Source organism: Malaya genurostris, chromosome 3 (genome assembly GCF_030247185.1).
Source record: "Malaya genurostris strain Urasoe2022 chromosome 3, Malgen_1.1, whole genome shotgun sequence".
NCBI classification, from domain to species: Eukaryota; Metazoa; Arthropoda; class Insecta; order Diptera; family Culicidae; genus Malaya; species Malaya genurostris.
In genome coordinates this window covers 26,207,208-26,225,606 of record NC_080572.1, presented here as the reverse complement: position 1 = coordinate 26,225,606, position 18,399 = coordinate 26,207,208, and the positions used below count along the sequence as shown (strand labels likewise).

The window sequence follows — 18,399 nt, the reverse complement described above, 5'->3', positions numbered from 1 at the left end:
GACATTCAGTTATGTCTCTGACATTACCCACCCGCCTCTTTTTTTTATTCGACTTCATTTGATATTCGTTAATCCCGCATGTACGTACAATATATATATATATATATATATATATATATATATATATATATATATATATATATATATATATATATATATATATATATATATATATATATATATATATATATATAATATATATATATATAATATATATATATATATATATATATATATATATATATATATATATATATATATATATATATATATATATATATATATATATATATATATATATATATATATATATATATATATACAGGGTGATTTTTTAAGAGCTTGAGAACTTTTTTAAACAATAAAACGCATAAAATTTGCAAAATCTCATCGGTTCTTTATTTTAAACGTTAGATTGGTACATGACATTTACTTTTAGAAGATAATTTCATTTAAATGTTGACCGCGGCTGCGTCTTAGATGGTCCATTCGGAAAGTCCAATTTTGGGCAACTTTTTCGAGCATTTCGGCCGGAATAGCCCGAATTTCTTCGGAAATGTTGTCTTCCAAAGCTGGAATAGTTACTGGCTTATTTCTGTAGACTTTAGACTTGACGTAGCCCCACAAAAAATAGTCTAAAGGCGTCAAATCGCATGATCTTGGTGGCCAACTTACCGGTCCATTTCTTGAGATGAATTGTTCTCCGAAGTTTTCCCTCAAAATGGCCATAGAATCGCGAGCTGTGTGGCATGTAGCGCCATCTTGTTGAAACCACATGTCAACCAAGTTCAGTTCTTCCATTTTTGGCAACAAAAAGTTTGTTAGCATCGAACGATAGCGATCGCCATTCACTGTAACGTTGCGTCCAACAGCATCTTTGAAAAAATACGGTCCAATGATTCCACCAGCGTACAAACCACACCAAACAGTGCATTTTTCGGGATGCATGGGCAGTTCTTGAACGGCTTCTGGTTGCTCTTCACTCCAAATGCGGCAATTTTGCTTATTTACGTAGCCATTCAACCAGAATTATGTAGACCATAAATCGGGCGTAAAGCGCGAAACACATTTCGAACCGAACACTGATTTTGGTAATAAAATTCAATGATTTGCAAGCGTTGCTCGTTAGTAAGTCTATTCATGATGAAATGTCAGAGCATACTGAGCAAATAATAATGCATGAAAATCATAACCTCAAAAAATCTGAGCAAATACTAATGCATGAAAATCCTAACCTAAAAAAAAATCACCTTTTATATATATATATATATATATATATATATATATATATATATATATATATATATATATATATATATATATATATATATATATATATATATATATATATATATATATATATATATGCTGACCCGTCGAACTTCGTCTCGTCTCGTGTGTGCGCTTAGTCTAATCTAAATCATTAGAAAAAAAAAATGCAAGGAAAATCTCTTAGTTTGACCTTAGCGCTTCTAAAGCGTAATCTTTACATTGATTCATGAAAAAAATTTCTGATTTGTTAATCTTGTCCCCGCAATGATCAATACTATTCATCTGACTCCATTGAACACAATTCATCAACTGATAAATGATATCAAAACTTCTTCTCCTGCCTACAACGGTTTTCTAGAACAGTCATTGAGTCATTCATGTCGTTTTCGTTTGATGCCAAACCTAACCCAGATTCCACTCTAACCGCTGTCAAACCGTTTGTTTGAAGTCAGTTTCGAACCTTGTTTCAACGTTGTTGAACTGAAAATCGAGTCAGTTTCGAACCTGGTTTTTAAATCAGTTTTTCTCAAACCCCCATTGCTAAGTGCGAAATCAACACAGTTTCGTGAAAAGTGTTTGTTTGATGAAACTACCTTGGGTCAGTTTCAGATTTTTCAAGCGAAAACGACATTAGTAAGCAATAATTTTGATATCCATTTGAGCACGTGGTTCGAAATGACGAATCACATCCATCAAGTATGCATGTGAAATCTCGACACTAAATATCTCGTTGCGCGCCAAACAATTTTTTCAACGATCTAGTATTCTTTCCTTCCACGACCAAGCACTTATGCAATTTGTTGCGCGCCAAACATCGATCGTAAATCTAGCAATCATTGGCGACTTTTTCAGTGGAAAATTCCATTGTCCATACAAAATAACTTTATTGGTTTTTCCCACTTTTCCGGTAAGTTTTCCTAATTTTTTTGATGTACGAACCCGGTGGGGGTAAAAACTGATCGAACAAAAAAAAAATCATCTCAATCCGTCCATCCGTTCTTACGTGATGCGATTACAAAGAATGATCTCTGCATTTATATATATATATATATATATATATATATATATATATATATATATATATATATATATATATATATATATATATATATATATATATATATATATATATATATATATATATAAAAAGTGATTTTTTTGAGGTTAGGATTTTCATGCATTAGTATTTGCTCAGATTTTTTGAGGTTATGATTTTCATGCATTATTATTTGCTCAGTATGCTCTGACATTTCATCATGAATAGACTTACTAACGAGCAACGCTTGCAAATCAGTGAATGGGCCCTAGAAAAGTTGGCAGAAAATCCGCTTTTTTATCGACAAATTTTGTTCAGCGATGAGGCTCATTTCTGGTTGAATGGCTACGTAAATAAGCAAAATTGCCGCATTTGGAGTGAAGAGCAACCAGAAGCCGTTCAAGAACTGCCCATGCATCCCGAAAAATGCACTGTTTGGTGTGGTTTGTACGCTGGTGGAATCATTGGACCGTATTTTTTCAAAGATGCTGTTGGACGCAACGTTACAGTGAATGGCGATCGCTATCGTTCGATGCTAACAAACTTTTTGTTGCCAAAAATGGAAGAACTGAACTTGGTTGACATGTGGTTTCAACAAGATGGCGCTACATGCCACACAGCTCGCGATTCTATGGCCATTTTGAGGGAAAACTTCGGAGAACAATTCATCTCAAGAAATGGACCGGTAAGTTGGCCACCAAGATCATGCGATTTGACGCCTTTAGACTATTTTTTGTGGGGCTACGTCAAGTCTAAAGTCTACAGAAATAAGCCAGTAACTATTCCAGCTTTGGAAGACAACATTTCCGAAGAAATTCGGGCTATTCCGGCCGAAATGCTCGAAAAAGTTGCCCAAAATTGGACTTTCCGAATGGACCACCTAAGACGCAGCCGCGGTCAACATTTAAATGAAATTATCTTCAAAAAGTAAATGTCATGTATCAATCTAACGTTTAAAATAAAGAACCGATGAGATTTTGCAAATTTTATGCGTTTTATTGTTTAAAAAAGTTCTCAAGCTCTTAAAAAATCACCCTGTATATATATATATATATATATATATATATATATATATATATATATATATATATATATATATATATATATATATATATATATATATATATATATATATATATATATATATATATATATATATATATATATATATATATATATATATATATAAATTATTGCCTTTCATATGTATCTTTTGAAAAAATAAAACCAAGATGCTTAAAATGTAGAACCGATTCAAAACGGTTCTGCCAATCTTGTATGGCAAGAATCCGACAGAAAATAACCGTTAATAACCGCTAGGCTAAATTCTCTGCCGGAAGCGGTTGTTGCGTACAAGTGGGAATGTCCAATGATGCCAGGTCAATTTCTCAAATGACAAAAAAGGCGGGCCCCACTTGTACGCGGCGGGCAGCTTTTCCTCCAGACGGCAGGCTATGTCTGCCACCCATTTTTGCGGCATATTGTCCAGAATTCCGGCAAAAATCCGGCAACAAAGCAACAACCGTTTCCGGCAGAGAATTTCGCCTAGCGGTTATTATCGGTTCTGTTTCTGTAGGATTCTTGCTATTGAGCAATTTGACGTCTCTGTTACTCACACCGATGCAGAGTGCACAGATCTATTCATATACGAAATTAGAATGTGTGCGAACCGAAGTCAAAGTTTGTTGTGGGTTCAATTTTACACTGAGGTAAAAATAATTTTGACTCATAATCATACACTGAGCCAAATTATCACTTTCACATTATATGATATTGTAATGATTTTGCACTATTGGAATTCTCAATGATAGCTATATGGTGTATTCAACATCATGTCAAGTATATATGTTAATGCTATGAAGCATAACATTCTTCTGGAAGTTATTCTCATATGATTTCAATATAACAAATGAAAATTCTTGTCTGTATCGAATCTATTAGCGTGTTCTATAGTCACAAATACAGGGTTGTTACGGTCGCGCGGATTTCGCGGTTTTCGCGGATTTCGCGATTTCCGCGGATTTAGCGCGGTTTCTGTTAAGATTTTGATGCTATGGCGCGGATTTCGCGCGAATTTCAAAAAACATCATTCCACATTTGTGAATCATTTTTTCGAATAAAAAAATTTTTTTACAAATTTTTGAAGCTTGTGAGTCTTATGAAACCGTAAAAAATTGAAGAAGGGCGAACGTTTCAACAATTGGTTGAGCTGGCGGAATTGGTGAATTTTCACCTTAATAAAACTAAAATTTACTAGAAGGCGGTTCTAGCAAATGTTTTTTTCACTGGACAAAATTTCGATTTTATGCTTTTCGATCTCGAGTGATACAAGTTACTATTTCAACAGAGCTGTTACCAGGAATTACAAAAACTTTTCGATATATGTGATTGCGTTTTCCTATTCCAAGGATTTTTATTCAAGGATATTGATGTCTGATGGAAGATATCCTCTCAGTGAAAATACATTCAATAATGGAAAGAACGTAATAAATGGAATGCGATTCGTCAATAATATGGTAACAAATTTTGTGTATGATAAAAATGGCAAAATTTGCACGACATGCTTACGAAGCGAAGTCTGACAATAAAAGAAACGAAGAAGTTCTGGGATTCCATCCGTGGTGAAAGTGTTCTATTAGTTTGTTGGTTCCACTATCCAACATTTTCAATTGTTCTTTGCGTTCTGGAATTTTTCCTGAAATATGGAATAAATCCAATGTGAACAAGGGTATAGTATCCAACTACCGTGGAATTGCTGCTTTGTATGCTGTATCGAAGATGTTTGAAATTAGAGTTCTGGATTTTATAACACATAGTTGCTCTGACTACATATCTGAAACTCAGCTTGGATCCATGCCAAAGCTTTCAACTTCCCCTGTTGCGTTCGACGAAATCAATCATCACATAACGATCTCCAAGTAAATAGACTGGGATTAAACGGATCATTTTTTAATTGGCTTCGATCATATCTAACTGGTAATGAAATGATAGTGAAAATAGGAGCCTGTACAACCTCACCATGTGTTGTTACATCTGGAGTTCCTCAAGGAAGTCACCTTGGACCGTTCATAATTTTACTGTATCTCAATGATCTAAATTTTTCGATCAAGTGCATGAAACTATCGTTCGCCGATGACTTTCATATTTCATATTTCAAAATGGTTTAAATGGCCACTAAATGCTCCGTCATCTCTTTTAGTAGCAAAAAGTCTGTATTCAAGTTCGACTATAATATTCCATAAACTGTTCTCCAACGCGCATCGTCTGTTAAGGACTTGGGTGTTCTGGAAATCAAGTTGAATTTTAAAGAGCACATAGAGTTTGCAATTGTTAGAATTTGACATTCGACGTCGTAGTTTTTCTATTTTTTTCTTCGGATTTCCTATGTTAGAACTAATTATGTATATAACGAGCCCATTGCTAGCATGTGCCGCATATTTAACAAATGTTTCAATTCTTTCGACTTTCATTTATCACGTAATATTATTAAGAATTCGTTTCTTATATTACTGTCTCATTAGATTTAGTTACTATGGAAGCACTAGATTTTGGTAATTTGTGTATTACGTACATTTTGTTTGGTACGTATGTCATAGATCTATGTATTCATATATGCAGTGCAACGACTTTATCAAAGTGACTTGCAGGATTGAGTGTCAAACAATCTCTTTTGACAATAATTTATTCTCAAATGAATGTTTAGCCTGACATTTTGTATGAAATATCAGTTTTGAACAATTTTTCAACAACGTTCGATGGAAAATCGCTTACATTTTATGAATGTAGATTTTATTTTTTCATGATAAAAAAGTTAGCAACACTGCTTCAATGCATTTGTATTAGATTGCGCTACACAAAATAAACAGAACTAAATATTTTTTGTTACAAAAGCAGTTTTCCGGAAAAATAAATAGTTTCACGACAACATTCCATATCCATTGACTTTCGCGTGTTAAATTAAAGGTTCCTTTTTTCGGGTTTACTTATAGAAGGTACGTAAATCTTTATATCGCAATAATTTCTGCAAGAGGAATTCCATATGAGAATGTGTTTGTTGCTAATCAAATGTGTTAGTGGAAGTAAGCTGAAACTGAAATAATTTTTCTCGAGCAGTTTTAAGGAAAACGGAAGAGTTTTAGACAAGATTTTCGCTTTTCTTGAATTGCAATTTTAAGCAGAATTACCTGATTGGTTTATTTTTCAACCATAAGGAAGATTTATTGATTTAAATCAGAAAAGAAGCGCCGGAATTGTTTTTACGCACATATTGTTGACATTTTTCATACGCTTGCAAAGAGTCTTGCTCCTTAACTAAGGATGTCGAAAATGATGGAGAATAAAAATGAAACCGTTTTCATGGGGTTTCTCGAAGTGACGTATTGTATGCAGACTTATTTATTGTGTTCATATGACAAACTTATGCAGATTTTTAAATTATATATAAGTGAATTTTCAAGTGCTGCGTAAAGTATCATCTGCCCAAAAATAGTTGTCTAACGCTTCACTCGAATATCGCGCGTTTTAGTTTTCAACATCGCGCGGATTTCGCGCGTTTTAGTTTTCAACTTCGCGCGGATTTCGCGCGTTTTGATTTTGAAATTTTTCGTAACAACCCTGCAAATAGGCAAATCATATAAGAAATATCGGAAAACCTTTTGAAATGCATTTGGTATTATATTGAAACGTATTTATACAGGTTAATGTAGTCCATTTTATATGCCATATAAAATAAAACAAAGTCAACGTTCTGTTCATAACAAATAAAAATATTTATTTATATAAACATTATATATTACCGTTTTATTATCATATCACCTAATCATATATCATTTTTATTATAATCCTTTCCGTTGTTCGCCAACTCAAATAAACCGATATCACAACCTGATTGAAGTGAAAAAGTATTATTGAGTACAAAATATATACGAAGTAAAATACATACCACTCAAAACGTCTAGAAAATGTTGCGGAAATCCCAACTCGAATAAAACGCGTTGTTCTCGGATAGCCATCATTATTTTTTCCGTATTTCCCGTCATGACGTCATGCCCAAAATTGAATCTTACACTGTTAAATTTTGTTATATACATGTCATCGAACATTCATACAGCTCATATATGATATTCCCAATATTTTCACTATGACTATGGATATTTGAAAGTTATTGTATATTATATAAATTTCATATACACTATCAATTACAGTTATATGTTTCCATATGACTTCTATAATAAATGAAAAAAATTGATTCATATGACACATTTAATGAATAGAAAAAAGATTTTCATTTCAGTGTACACTGCGGAAAATGCATATAGAGTTTCGTAATCTATGAACTTATGAACCAAGTGAAAGACAGTTCCATTACGTGTAATAGAGTTTCAAAAACGGTTTAATGCCTTTATCAACTGTTCTCTTGGAATTGCAGTATTTTTCATTGCATATATGTCTTCAATAATTGGCACGATGCGGCTCGACAAAATTCACTGGATTATTTCGACATTCTCACTAGAAATGGTCGGGTCTCGGGCATTTTAACCGAAACCCGACCCGTATCCGACCGGTTTTCGGTCGGGTACGGGTAGAAATTTTTATTTTCAATCGGGTTCGGGTAAAAAAAATTACTGCTCACTCGGGTACGGGTAATTTTTTTCTGATCGATTACCCGACCATTTGTACTTCACATAAATATGTTTACACGTTGACGAGAATTTTTTTATTGCAAAACAGTTCTTCCGAAAAATAAACAATTTGATTCAAGAGGTTTTGACATTCGCGCCTAGGATCAGACCTAACAACTGGCATCTTTTTCCATCAATCATAGTTACGTGAAAAGTTATGTAAATATTTTCCACCCTACTTTTTTTTATAACATATTTAATAAGACACTGCCTTAGCTTTAAGATGTTGCGGTCAGATCCTACTTTTCACGTACACTGAGCAAAATATCATAGTAACCGTAGCCTGTTTTCCATTGTCGTTTCAACTATACGCTTAAATAGTAGCAACAATCATGATATATGACTATTCACCATCTGTATTGTATAAATTACTAGACAACAAAGACTACGACTTAACTAAACTATTTGTATTTATGACTTTTCTGGCATGGTTATCCTGACAATGGTAGTCATCTCAAATATAAGAACAAATAGTTAAAATCACAATTTCTAGTAAGGTGAAATTGCTCTCGAGCCTTGATATATATGAGGAGCTAAATAGTTATCGCTACCATGTAAATATGTACACAGTATAATAATGTTACCATAAATAGATACATGGTTTAAATGAAATTATGAAGTTTGAAAACACTATTCATGTAGTCCATATCAACAGAATTTATGTAGTAAGCACATTATCGTATAGTGTTTTTTAACCGACTATGTTTTTCATTTGTGCTGACTATACAAATTGTCAATAAACGGATATACTTTGTTATTGTCACATAAAGTTACAATACAGAAGACAATTTCGTAACACATCAGTGATTGATTTGAAAAAAAAAAATGTATATTGTGACTTATATTGTGCAATTTGGAAGATCTTGCAGGTGAGTAAATTTTGTAGCCTTACTAGTTTCCGTCGTTGAAATTAAATTTTTCAACAATTTTGCCGGTAATGGCTGTTTTCTAGTGAAATCGACGTCCTGTATAATTTTTATTATTCGTTATCGGTCGCTGTAGAAACAACATCAAGCGATTGATTAAAAACGACGAACATCATCCGATTCCCGGATTCAAATCGCTCGAATCCGACGGAAAAATAACAATATATGGCAGGTGGGTATTGAGGTTTGTTTCTGGACTTGGCTATTAATTTCTTCCATTTCTTCTTCAGGAAAAACTTCAACGAACAGAGCCTGGGATCAACAGTTGCAACCAAGCAATGCTGCTCCGTGTCTACGTTGATAATCAATATTTCACCAGGCACATCATCATAATAAAATTGTAATAATTGCAAAAATAAAATAGAATTCAATGAAACTATTTTGTTGTTCTTGTTCTAGAATTCAAATTCATAAAACTTTTTAACATTAGCTCATGTTTTGCTGATCTTCAGCATTGTTGAATCAACCACTGCCTTTAGTTTCGAAATAACTAGAAGTGAAATGTCAAAAATACCATGGCTCTGGTTATAGCGAAAACCACAATGTAAATAAAGATTCGGTCATGGTTAGCCTAACAATCTCAATCGTATTAGTTATTCATACAATATACTGTTCAATATTACTATTCTAGAGCCGATACCATTTATAGTAAACATGAACTTGACTATTGTTGAAATCATCTGATTTAATAGTCGGCTGAAAACCACTATACTCGCATGGTCAGGTTGGCCCTCTATATAGTAACTGTTACCATAATATTTTTCTGAGTGTAGGTTTTAATTGACTGCCATTTTAAAGCTGTTTAATGCACAATCCAGTAAAAATTATTTGATTCATATATAAACTGTAGTGTAGTACTCATATCTCATTCAGATACCAGAAAACTGTTATTTTAAATATTGGTTGGAGATTTTCTAAATTTTTTTCAAAATCATAAGGATTCTAACCATAAAAACATGAGCATTTATTTCAGAAAATCTGCATAAAAGTTCTTCTTATTCTTCACTTCTGGGTGGTGTCACCTCACTTGTACGTAGAAAGTCCGAGCAGCGGCGGGAGGAAAGCGTGAAAGGAGTGTTTCTTTTCCACAATTAATTGAAAATAATCATTTTTTCTTCTTTAGAACGGTTATTTATTTCTATTTATTCTCAATTAACTGGCTGCACTCTTGAATAAATTTTTGGATCAATTTAATACCGGAACTTTTAAACTTCTCGTTCTGCTTTTACCTTAATCTATACCTACAGCAGAAGCTGTAGGCCCGAGGCTAACGGATATTTTCCGCGAACACTCTGAGACTGACTAACTTCTAACTCTTCCCAACTATGGGTTATTAAGATCCTAACATTTTCTTGTGATTTTAAGTAGAAAGTTCATCCGACTTTCTACCGAAAGCCGAGATCACTGTCACTATGCCAGAGGCAGTGACCAGTGTCCGTGAAAATAACTTTGTTTTTTACAACAGTACTGCGCTAATTAATGCCCGGAACGGTCTATGGTTTTATAACAAAGTTTCTTCAACATCGTGGCGATGACTAATGCTCGAAAATGTGCATGCTTCTATAACAAAGTTTATACATGAAGGTTGCGGCTACGCTGATATGAGAGTTTTCTTCACAACTTCCATTTTTTTACAGTACTAGTAAATTCAAAGGAAAATTTGCTAAGGGCGTTGCACTTGAAATGACACCGATTGATGGCACAGCAAGTTGGGCTATATTACCAGTTAATTTTCGTTTCTTTCCACTGGACTACAAGTGAAAATCTCGATGCGTGACAACGTGGAGTCGCAAAAGTACGGGTGAAAATCTTTTCTAGCGAAATACTCAAATTTCCACCGTGTTTACTCGTTGAGGGTTCCACCGGAGGATGCACAGAAGTTCAATGGCTGTAAAAACCACCAGCCACCGTTAACATCGTGGGTGTGGGTTTGTGAGGCTTACAAAACGGGCATATTTGACAGATTAATTTTAATCAAAATCATAATCATCCATTCTAAAAAAAAAAATTCTCTCGCATATACAAACTACTTACACTTGAAGGACTCACTGTTAATCATTTTCAAAATTGAATTTTTCACACCGGGAATACACGTACATTATTTGATGTTTGGTCAATTTACGTAAACAAACTGATGATACTCTATTCATTTTAGGGGATGTTCGCATAACATTCATTTTCGTCACGTATAATATTCAATTCGGTATTTGGAACCATTTTACGTGATTTTCAAGTGATTCGAATGTGAATTTTTATTTGTGTGTCAAGATAATGAGCACGCTTACTTACTTGTGGTTCTAAAGAATTGGATCAAAAGTCGCACTGTTTCGTAAAAACCATACCTACCCAAAATTGAATACAACGGGTATTACATTTTGGGTAAATATGCTTCTCGAAAAATTTGAGTAGATAATACTCCCTTTTGTTGACATTTGTAAATGAGTATAGAGTACCAAAGACATTGGAAATCTATTCCTGTTTCACAGTGTATTTATATGTTTAAATGTAAACAAGCATTTTAATGTATTTTACTTACCAACTAGAGCCTGATACGGCTCGCTATCTAAAACATTTTATGTTTCCATCCTGAATTTTGGTTAAATTTTCACTACTCATTCGGGTACAGGTAATTTTTAATCGGGTACGGGTCGGGCACGGATAAAATTTTTTTATTTTTTATCGGGTACGGGTATTTTTTATTTATCAATAATAAATCGGGTACGGATAATTTTTCTAATTTTTAATCGGGTACGGGTAAATTTTTTTGCTAATCACTCGGGTACGGGTATAAGAACTTCTATATCCGACCATCTCAAGCAAAAAAAAATTTACTGCTCACTCGGGTACGGGTAATTTTTTTTCTGTTCGATTACCCGACCATTTGTATTTCACATAAATATGTTTACACGTAGACGAGAGTTTTTTATTGCAAAACAGTTCTTCCGAAAAATAAACAATTTGATTCAAAGGGTTTTGACATTCTAGAACCTACACGCTTAAAAATAGTTACTCAAAAATGAGTAAGATCTCACTCATCTACAGAAAAAGTGGAACAACTCTAATTTAGAGTAACTCCGAAGTTACTCAAACTTGAGTTCTTCCACTGGAAACGATATTTGGGTAAAATCTACTCATTTACTGAGTAATACTTTATTTGTACATGTACCAAAAATAGAGTAACTATCACTCAAATTTTGTGTGAAATTTTATTTCACATATACCAAATTTGCAAAAAAGTTGCTCCTTTTCTGAGTGTATTGTATTAAAATGTTAAATAATTGAACTCAATACTATATCAAGTGGTGGTCGCTTGTAGTAGTGTGTTATGCTCAGGCACCAATCATACACTTATTCCTCATAAATGACATTTGAGCATATTCGTTTCCTTTCTAAAGCACAACACGAAGCTGATCATTCCGGTTTTTGCAGACACAACACCGTTTGTGTTGATCGACTCACTTTCGAAATACGCGTCTCACTAACAAAAAATACAACCTGTTGCTTCAAATGGTTATTACAACTTTTAGACTTATCGCGAATGCGAATAGTAACTATAAAAAGAGATTTTGCGTTAAACTCAAATTTAGAGTAGGAGTTACTCAATATCATTGATGATAACTACTCAATTTTTGACGTTTCCATGTATCATTTGAAAATGAGTAACTAGTACTCAAACTTTGAGTAACTTTTTCTAAGCGTGTAGGACCAGACCTGACAACTGGCATCTTTTTCAATGTTTGGAAAAATTATGTTTGGAGTTATGTTTACTCTTCGTCTATTGTGTATTATTTTATATGTTGTACAGTTCTGAATTTTGAACTAAAGATGCTCATGCGCGTTTTTGTAGACAAGTTTGAAGAAATGCGCGCGTAATGAATGAAATTAAAGTGCGTTAATTAACTGTAACGATCACGGTCGTTACAGATGGATTTATGTCTCCATCATTTTCGCCAAATACTTATTTAGTGAGAACACTGAAACGATGACAATAAATTGTGTCAGAAAAATATATGTCAAATGAAACCATACTTAAGAGTCTGAAGAACTACAGGCAGATATTGTTTGATCGATGAGAAACTGTGAAACCAAGATCGATCGGTTAATCGACAATCAATGTGTGATCTCCATTGTTCATCAATTAAAATTATTGATAAGTGCAACACTATACTCATCCAGTTCGGAATCATCTAGAGCATCCCCTTCATTTGAAATGCCAGTCACAGCACAATCACTCCATTGTCTATGATAGCTGTAATAGATTCCACAGTGCCATCTGCCAAATCCTTCCTACAACGAAATGAACAGAATCGGATGTGTGTACAATTTTCTATATTTCGACGTTAACTTGCAAGCCCTTGAAGAAAAAATGTCCAGATTTTCAATTAGTGCCTAAGATTCGCCAGGCAGCTCGACAACCGGAGTAACTTTGAAGTAAAATCCCGATCTGAAATGGTTGTTTGTTTATGTTTACATGCTTGAATCCCGGCGCGCCATACTTAATTTCGTGAGAAAATTACCAACACAACCAAAAATGTCTTATCACACCACCAGTGTATTTTACATCGTGCTCTTGAGGCACTCTAATCCAGAGATGCCATTTATACAGATTTATATGTATTATACAGATTTTTACATACGCATACATAATACTAGAGTGACTATAATCAGAGTGGCGACAGCTACCAGTTCCAAACGAGCAAAAGACCTGTCAATTCAATGTAAAGCTATTGGAATGTTTTGAATTGTTGCCAACATTACGGATGAGATGTCGTCACTCTGGTTATAGGCACTCTACAGAATACAGATTTGATACAGATTTCCAAAATTTAATACGAATCTCTCAAGAAGCAAAATAAAAACTTTTTCGTATGAGCAATCTATTAGTATTTGATTGCAGTGACGAGAAGCAAAGTCTTGGTCTCATTGAATCTACCATTCTACAGCCGTAATGTGTTGGAATAACATCTTTTAACATCATTTTATTGTTGAAATTTTATTTTGTTAGTGAATACAGATAAATACAGATTTTTTATAGAGAGTAATACAGATTTCATATGAAAATATCTGGCATCTTTGCTCTAATCAAAACAACACGCAAGCATTGTTGCCAAATGGAAATTAACAATGATTGTTATGTTAATGGTTGCCAAATCGCTCGAAATTAGCATAGGAATTATAAGACTTTGAACAAAGATAGATTGAAAAATCTGGATTTGATGGAATTATTGAGGATTGTCTTAGGTTTTTGGAAAACTCTCAAGAATGACGAAAAACTCGACGGAATGAGAAGCTTTCAAGCAGATTTGTTGTGAAAAGTCGCTGCAATTCTGAAGTGTCGTCCCCCTCGTGTTACACAGTGAAAAGAACTAAAAAGATTGCCCTGTATGCGTTTCCAGCATCAAGGAGCGATATTTGTATATATCTGTTTAGTGTGAGTCGACTTACAATTTTTAAATTCAAGTGATAAATTTCTGATTAACTTTTAAACTGTAAACAAACCCGGCGGCTGTCAAAATAAGTTCATTCTGTTCATTTTGTAAGGTTATGTCATGTTCGCGTAAAACCTAACACAGATAAACTTTCGCGTCTGATATAGATTTTTGGTAAATTACCTGGCAACTCTGCAGCATATAACGCGCTTTATTTTACTAGTTGAGATGATTGAAATTTAATGCTCAAATATGCGTATAAAATTGTTATATTTGCAGTTCTGTTGTTCCTGATGTATCCATGCGTGTTTATTTAAACTTGTATATAGAATATAACTGGCGTCATGGACTTTAATGATGATTACGACATTTACGGCGACTTAGATGGTCTAGAGGCTGAAACGAAGAAGGTATGATAATATCAATATATGTTAGAAGTGCTCAATTGTTTTGCTTTCAACTTTATAGGAAAATAAAATTATTCAAGAATTACACACGCAGATTGAAGAACTCAAAGCCAAAATTGCAGAGAAAGATAAGGAGAAGCAAGAGATTGCAAATAAAAATGCCGTGCTGCTGGAAAATATTTCTTCACTGCTATTGACTGCGAAAGCTGAATTGAAACGGAAAGATGTTCTGATAGCTGATATACGAAGGGAGAAAGACAACACGGTTTTTAGAAGAAAAGGTTCTGTTCATGTACGCAAATTTGATTGTGGGACTCAAACAACGTTGATTCAGTTGTTGGATCAGGGAATTCAAACAGAACGAGAAGCTATGCGTTCGGAACTGATCACAAAGAAAAATGATTATCGTGAGCGTAGCAGATCGTTAGAAATGATTCGTGGCAGTAGAGAGATGCTATGCAAAAGCAACAGAGATCGAATGAGAGCAAAATCGAGGGAAAGAATGAAATTTAATCTTGACAGGCGAGTCGCACTTCACGAAGAACGCAAGAAAATTCACAAACCACGTGATAGAAGTAGAGAACGAAGACGGGAGCGTGAACGGAGAGCTCGTAGAGAAAATCGCTCCCCCAAGACGGAAATCAAACATTCTAGTGTACGATTTAAAAGTCCTGTTAGGGTAAAATCTGAAATTTGTGCTTCTGGGGACATTTCCAGTACGTTCATTCCAATGAATAAGAAAGAATTAGATCGATATGTTAAGGAAATCGATCGAAATAAAAGTGTGTCACCAATAGCATTCTTTCGTGAAAGTAATCCTAGTGAGAAAGATGCTTCAAAATCGTTCCAAGAAGAACATAAAAAACACTCAAATATTGATAGAACCAAATCTCGTGCTCTGAAGCCTCGAACTTATAAACGCATTGAAATGTCTCCAAAGTTGAAAAAACAATTTGATATAATTCAATCTGATGAAATTGGAACGACTGCTCCCACTGCAAATTCGACTATGTTCACTAGTGAAGATCTAGAACAAAAAATGACCATGCTACACGGAGAATCAATGCCCAAAACACCAGCCAAATATGAATTTGCTCAAACCTCAACTGAGCTACTTCAGGATTTGAACAACGAAGACAGCACCAGCCATCTGTGCGCGTTACCTCCTCCAACATTAGTTATACCACCCCCAGAACCGCCTATAATTGAGCAGGTGCCGGAAATTCCTATTGATGACGATCCGAAACTAAATGATAGCAGGGAGCTTAAAATAATTGAATCAGACGAACTGTTGACCATGGACCAAGAGCATGAGGATGAGAAGAACTCGACAGCTGAGACTGTGATTCAAAATCTCATCCCACTCATAGCAGAATTAGAAGAAGGTGAATTGCCTTCCTCAGACGATGAGGGTTGTGGTCTAGTAGAACGGTAAGTAAAATGCAATTCAATAACATGGCCCATATGACCAGGGACAAATTGCGTTTTTTTTAATTTGCTGCAGATCGGCGAAAACTGTCACGAATGACACTAATGCGGACCAGCCTCATGTACTTACTAATAATGTGAAAGTCAGGTTAGCGCATGTTTCTAAAATAATCGACATGTCAAAAACTGTTGGACGGTATGATTTGACTCCCCGGAAAGATCCAATAAAACTGCCAGCGTTACTACAACCAGAACTCGAACAAGAAAATGGTACTAAACATAAAAGAAACTTGCTCAGTGCGGTTAAAGAATCTGATCCTTCGCCAATGGAGTTGTTTACATCGATTAAAAGACAGTCAGAGCTGTCTCATTCAAAGAATCGGAAGAAATCACATTATCATAAAAGTAGTAAATCTCTTAAGAAGCTTTTTGGAACAGATGAGGAGAACTCTGTCTGTGGTTCGCCTATTATAGAGCGAAAACGAAAGTTTAAACCAGAACGAAAAGAAAGTACTTGCGATACAAAAAAGCGAAAAAAATCGGATGCAAATGAAATTAATGATCGAGAAATTGTAGTTTTAGAGCGGCTGTCAAATAAATCGATTTTGAACGAATTCAAAACTGCAATTGAACCGGAGATAATAGAAACTTCGAATAACGAAAGCCTGTCTAAAAATACATCAGACACAAATGAATCGCTAGTCGCATTAGCTCAGTCATCTACTGACGACCACGAGACTGCTGTGCAGTCTATGGAAACTAGCAAAAGCATAATTGAACGAGTTTCAGTTACGATCGTGCAGGAAACAAGTGTCGAAATTTTACAAGATGATAATCAAGAACAAAAATTATCACTTGCCACAGTTTGCTTAAAAACTGCTACGAATGAGAAGACAAGAACTGATTTGAATGAATCGATAATTGCAATAGCTAAGTCATCTACCGAAGAACAGGAAACTGCTGTGCAGTGTATGGAACGCGAAAGTATAATTGAACGAGTTCCAATTGCGAACGTAAAAGAAGCGAGTGCCAATGTTTTGCAGGATGAAACCCAAGAACAACCAAAACTACCATCATTAAACACGGCTTGCAAAGGAATAGCTACAAATGAGGAGAAAATAACCGATTTGGAAAAATCGATGGCCAACACGAATTATCCTTTGGACAAACATACTAATCCAAAATGTATTGATTCTAATCTTAAGGAACAGCATCAACGGCCGTTACAAGAGAATTCATTCATCTGTTCAAGTCGATATAGCGAATACAGGATCGAATTCGACAATGAGGTCGAAACGACAGTTTATCTAACAAGGAAAAGGAAAAAGAAAAAATACTCACTGACTGGAATGAGGATTGCGAATGGAACAAATTGATAGGAAATCAACGCATATTGTGAACAATCAACATATTTTATATTTATTTAATGTTACGAAAATAAAGTACCGATGGTTTTTACCATAGCTCAGTTTGTACCGATCTTTCCCTTCTTCGTAACGCAACTGCTCGAAGTTGTTCCTCGTTGGACAGATTCACATCAATCGGTGATATTGACGATTTCAACAATTGTTGGATTGTTTCATCTCGTTCACGCATCGATGCTCTAAAAGTAGCGGAAACTGAGTTCCAATAGCTCATTAAATCCGTTTGCTGAACCGCCATCTGGATGCGCTTCTCTTCTAGTTTCAGCCATTCAGATCGAAGCTGATTAAGCTCTTTACGGAGAGCAATAATTTTAGTTCTGTTTTTCGTAGAGCTCTGATCGATTGATGAAATCAGTAGTTTATTTACTGTTTATTTATGCTACTTACCTCTTTTGGCCCTTTTTGCATTATTTTTTTAGTAAATCGAACTAAAGTGACAAAAAGTAGCGTGTAGCGATGCCGTAATCAGCGTTACCAGGTAATTTTTCCCAAAATCTGTATTTGGTGCAGAAAATCTATACGATCATTAAAAGTGTCATAATTTAAAAAAATATTTTAATGAACGTGTATAGCGGCCCTTACACGGGAATTATTTTTGTCATTTTTAATGATGACTAAGTAATAGCGGCCCTTACACGAGTCATTAAAAATGTCATTACTAAAAAATAATATCATTTTAATGAACGTGTAATGGTGCAGTAATGCCGAGATTTCTATCAAATTTGAAATACATCATTACTTAGTCATCATTAAAAATGACAAAAATAATGCTCGTGTAAGGGCCGCTAATGAGATT

The 18,399-nt window shown here is 34.5% G+C and overlaps 2 protein-coding genes across 4 annotated transcripts in view; one reads left to right on the top strand and one right to left on the bottom strand.

The window, feature by feature from the left end:
- The window catches only part of LOC131435271 (WD repeat-containing protein 19), a 56,183-nt gene extending 44,296 nt beyond the window's left edge, over positions 1–11,887 (bottom strand). For all 3 annotated transcript variants that reach the window (XM_058602964.1, XM_058602963.1, XM_058602965.1), the window contains exon 1: positions 11,452–11,887. The gene's annotated coding sequence lies outside the window, so the exon portion shown is untranslated. The remainder of the gene's footprint in view (positions 1–11,451) is intronic.
- Positions 11,888–14,472: 2,585 nt separating this feature from the next.
- LOC131435273 (uncharacterized) lies at positions 14,473–17,644 on the top strand. Its single transcript, XM_058602968.1, has 4 exons — positions 14,473–14,566; positions 14,624–14,754; positions 14,813–16,182; positions 16,256–17,644. Exons 2-4 carry the CDS (start codon positions 14,689–14,691, stop codon positions 17,553–17,555), a joined length of 2,736 nt encoding a protein of 911 aa, XP_058458951.1. The 5' UTR covers positions 14,473–14,566; positions 14,624–14,688; the 3' UTR covers positions 17,556–17,644.
- The last annotated feature ends 755 nt before the right edge of the window (positions 17,645–18,399 follow it).

Bases quoted from the DNA above. Each gene is read 5' to 3' on its own strand.
- LOC131435273 (XM_058602968.1), top strand. From the start codon at position 14,689: ATGGACTTTAATGATGATTACGACATTTACGGCGACTTAGATGGTCTA. The intron at 14,755-14,812 runs GTATGATAATAT...TCAACTTTATAG, and splicing joins TAGAGGCTGAAACGAAGAAG to GAAAATAAAATTATTCAAGA. The intron at 16,183-16,255 runs GTAAGTAAAATG...AATTTGCTGCAG, and splicing joins GGTTGTGGTCTAGTAGAACG to ATCGGCGAAAACTGTCACGA.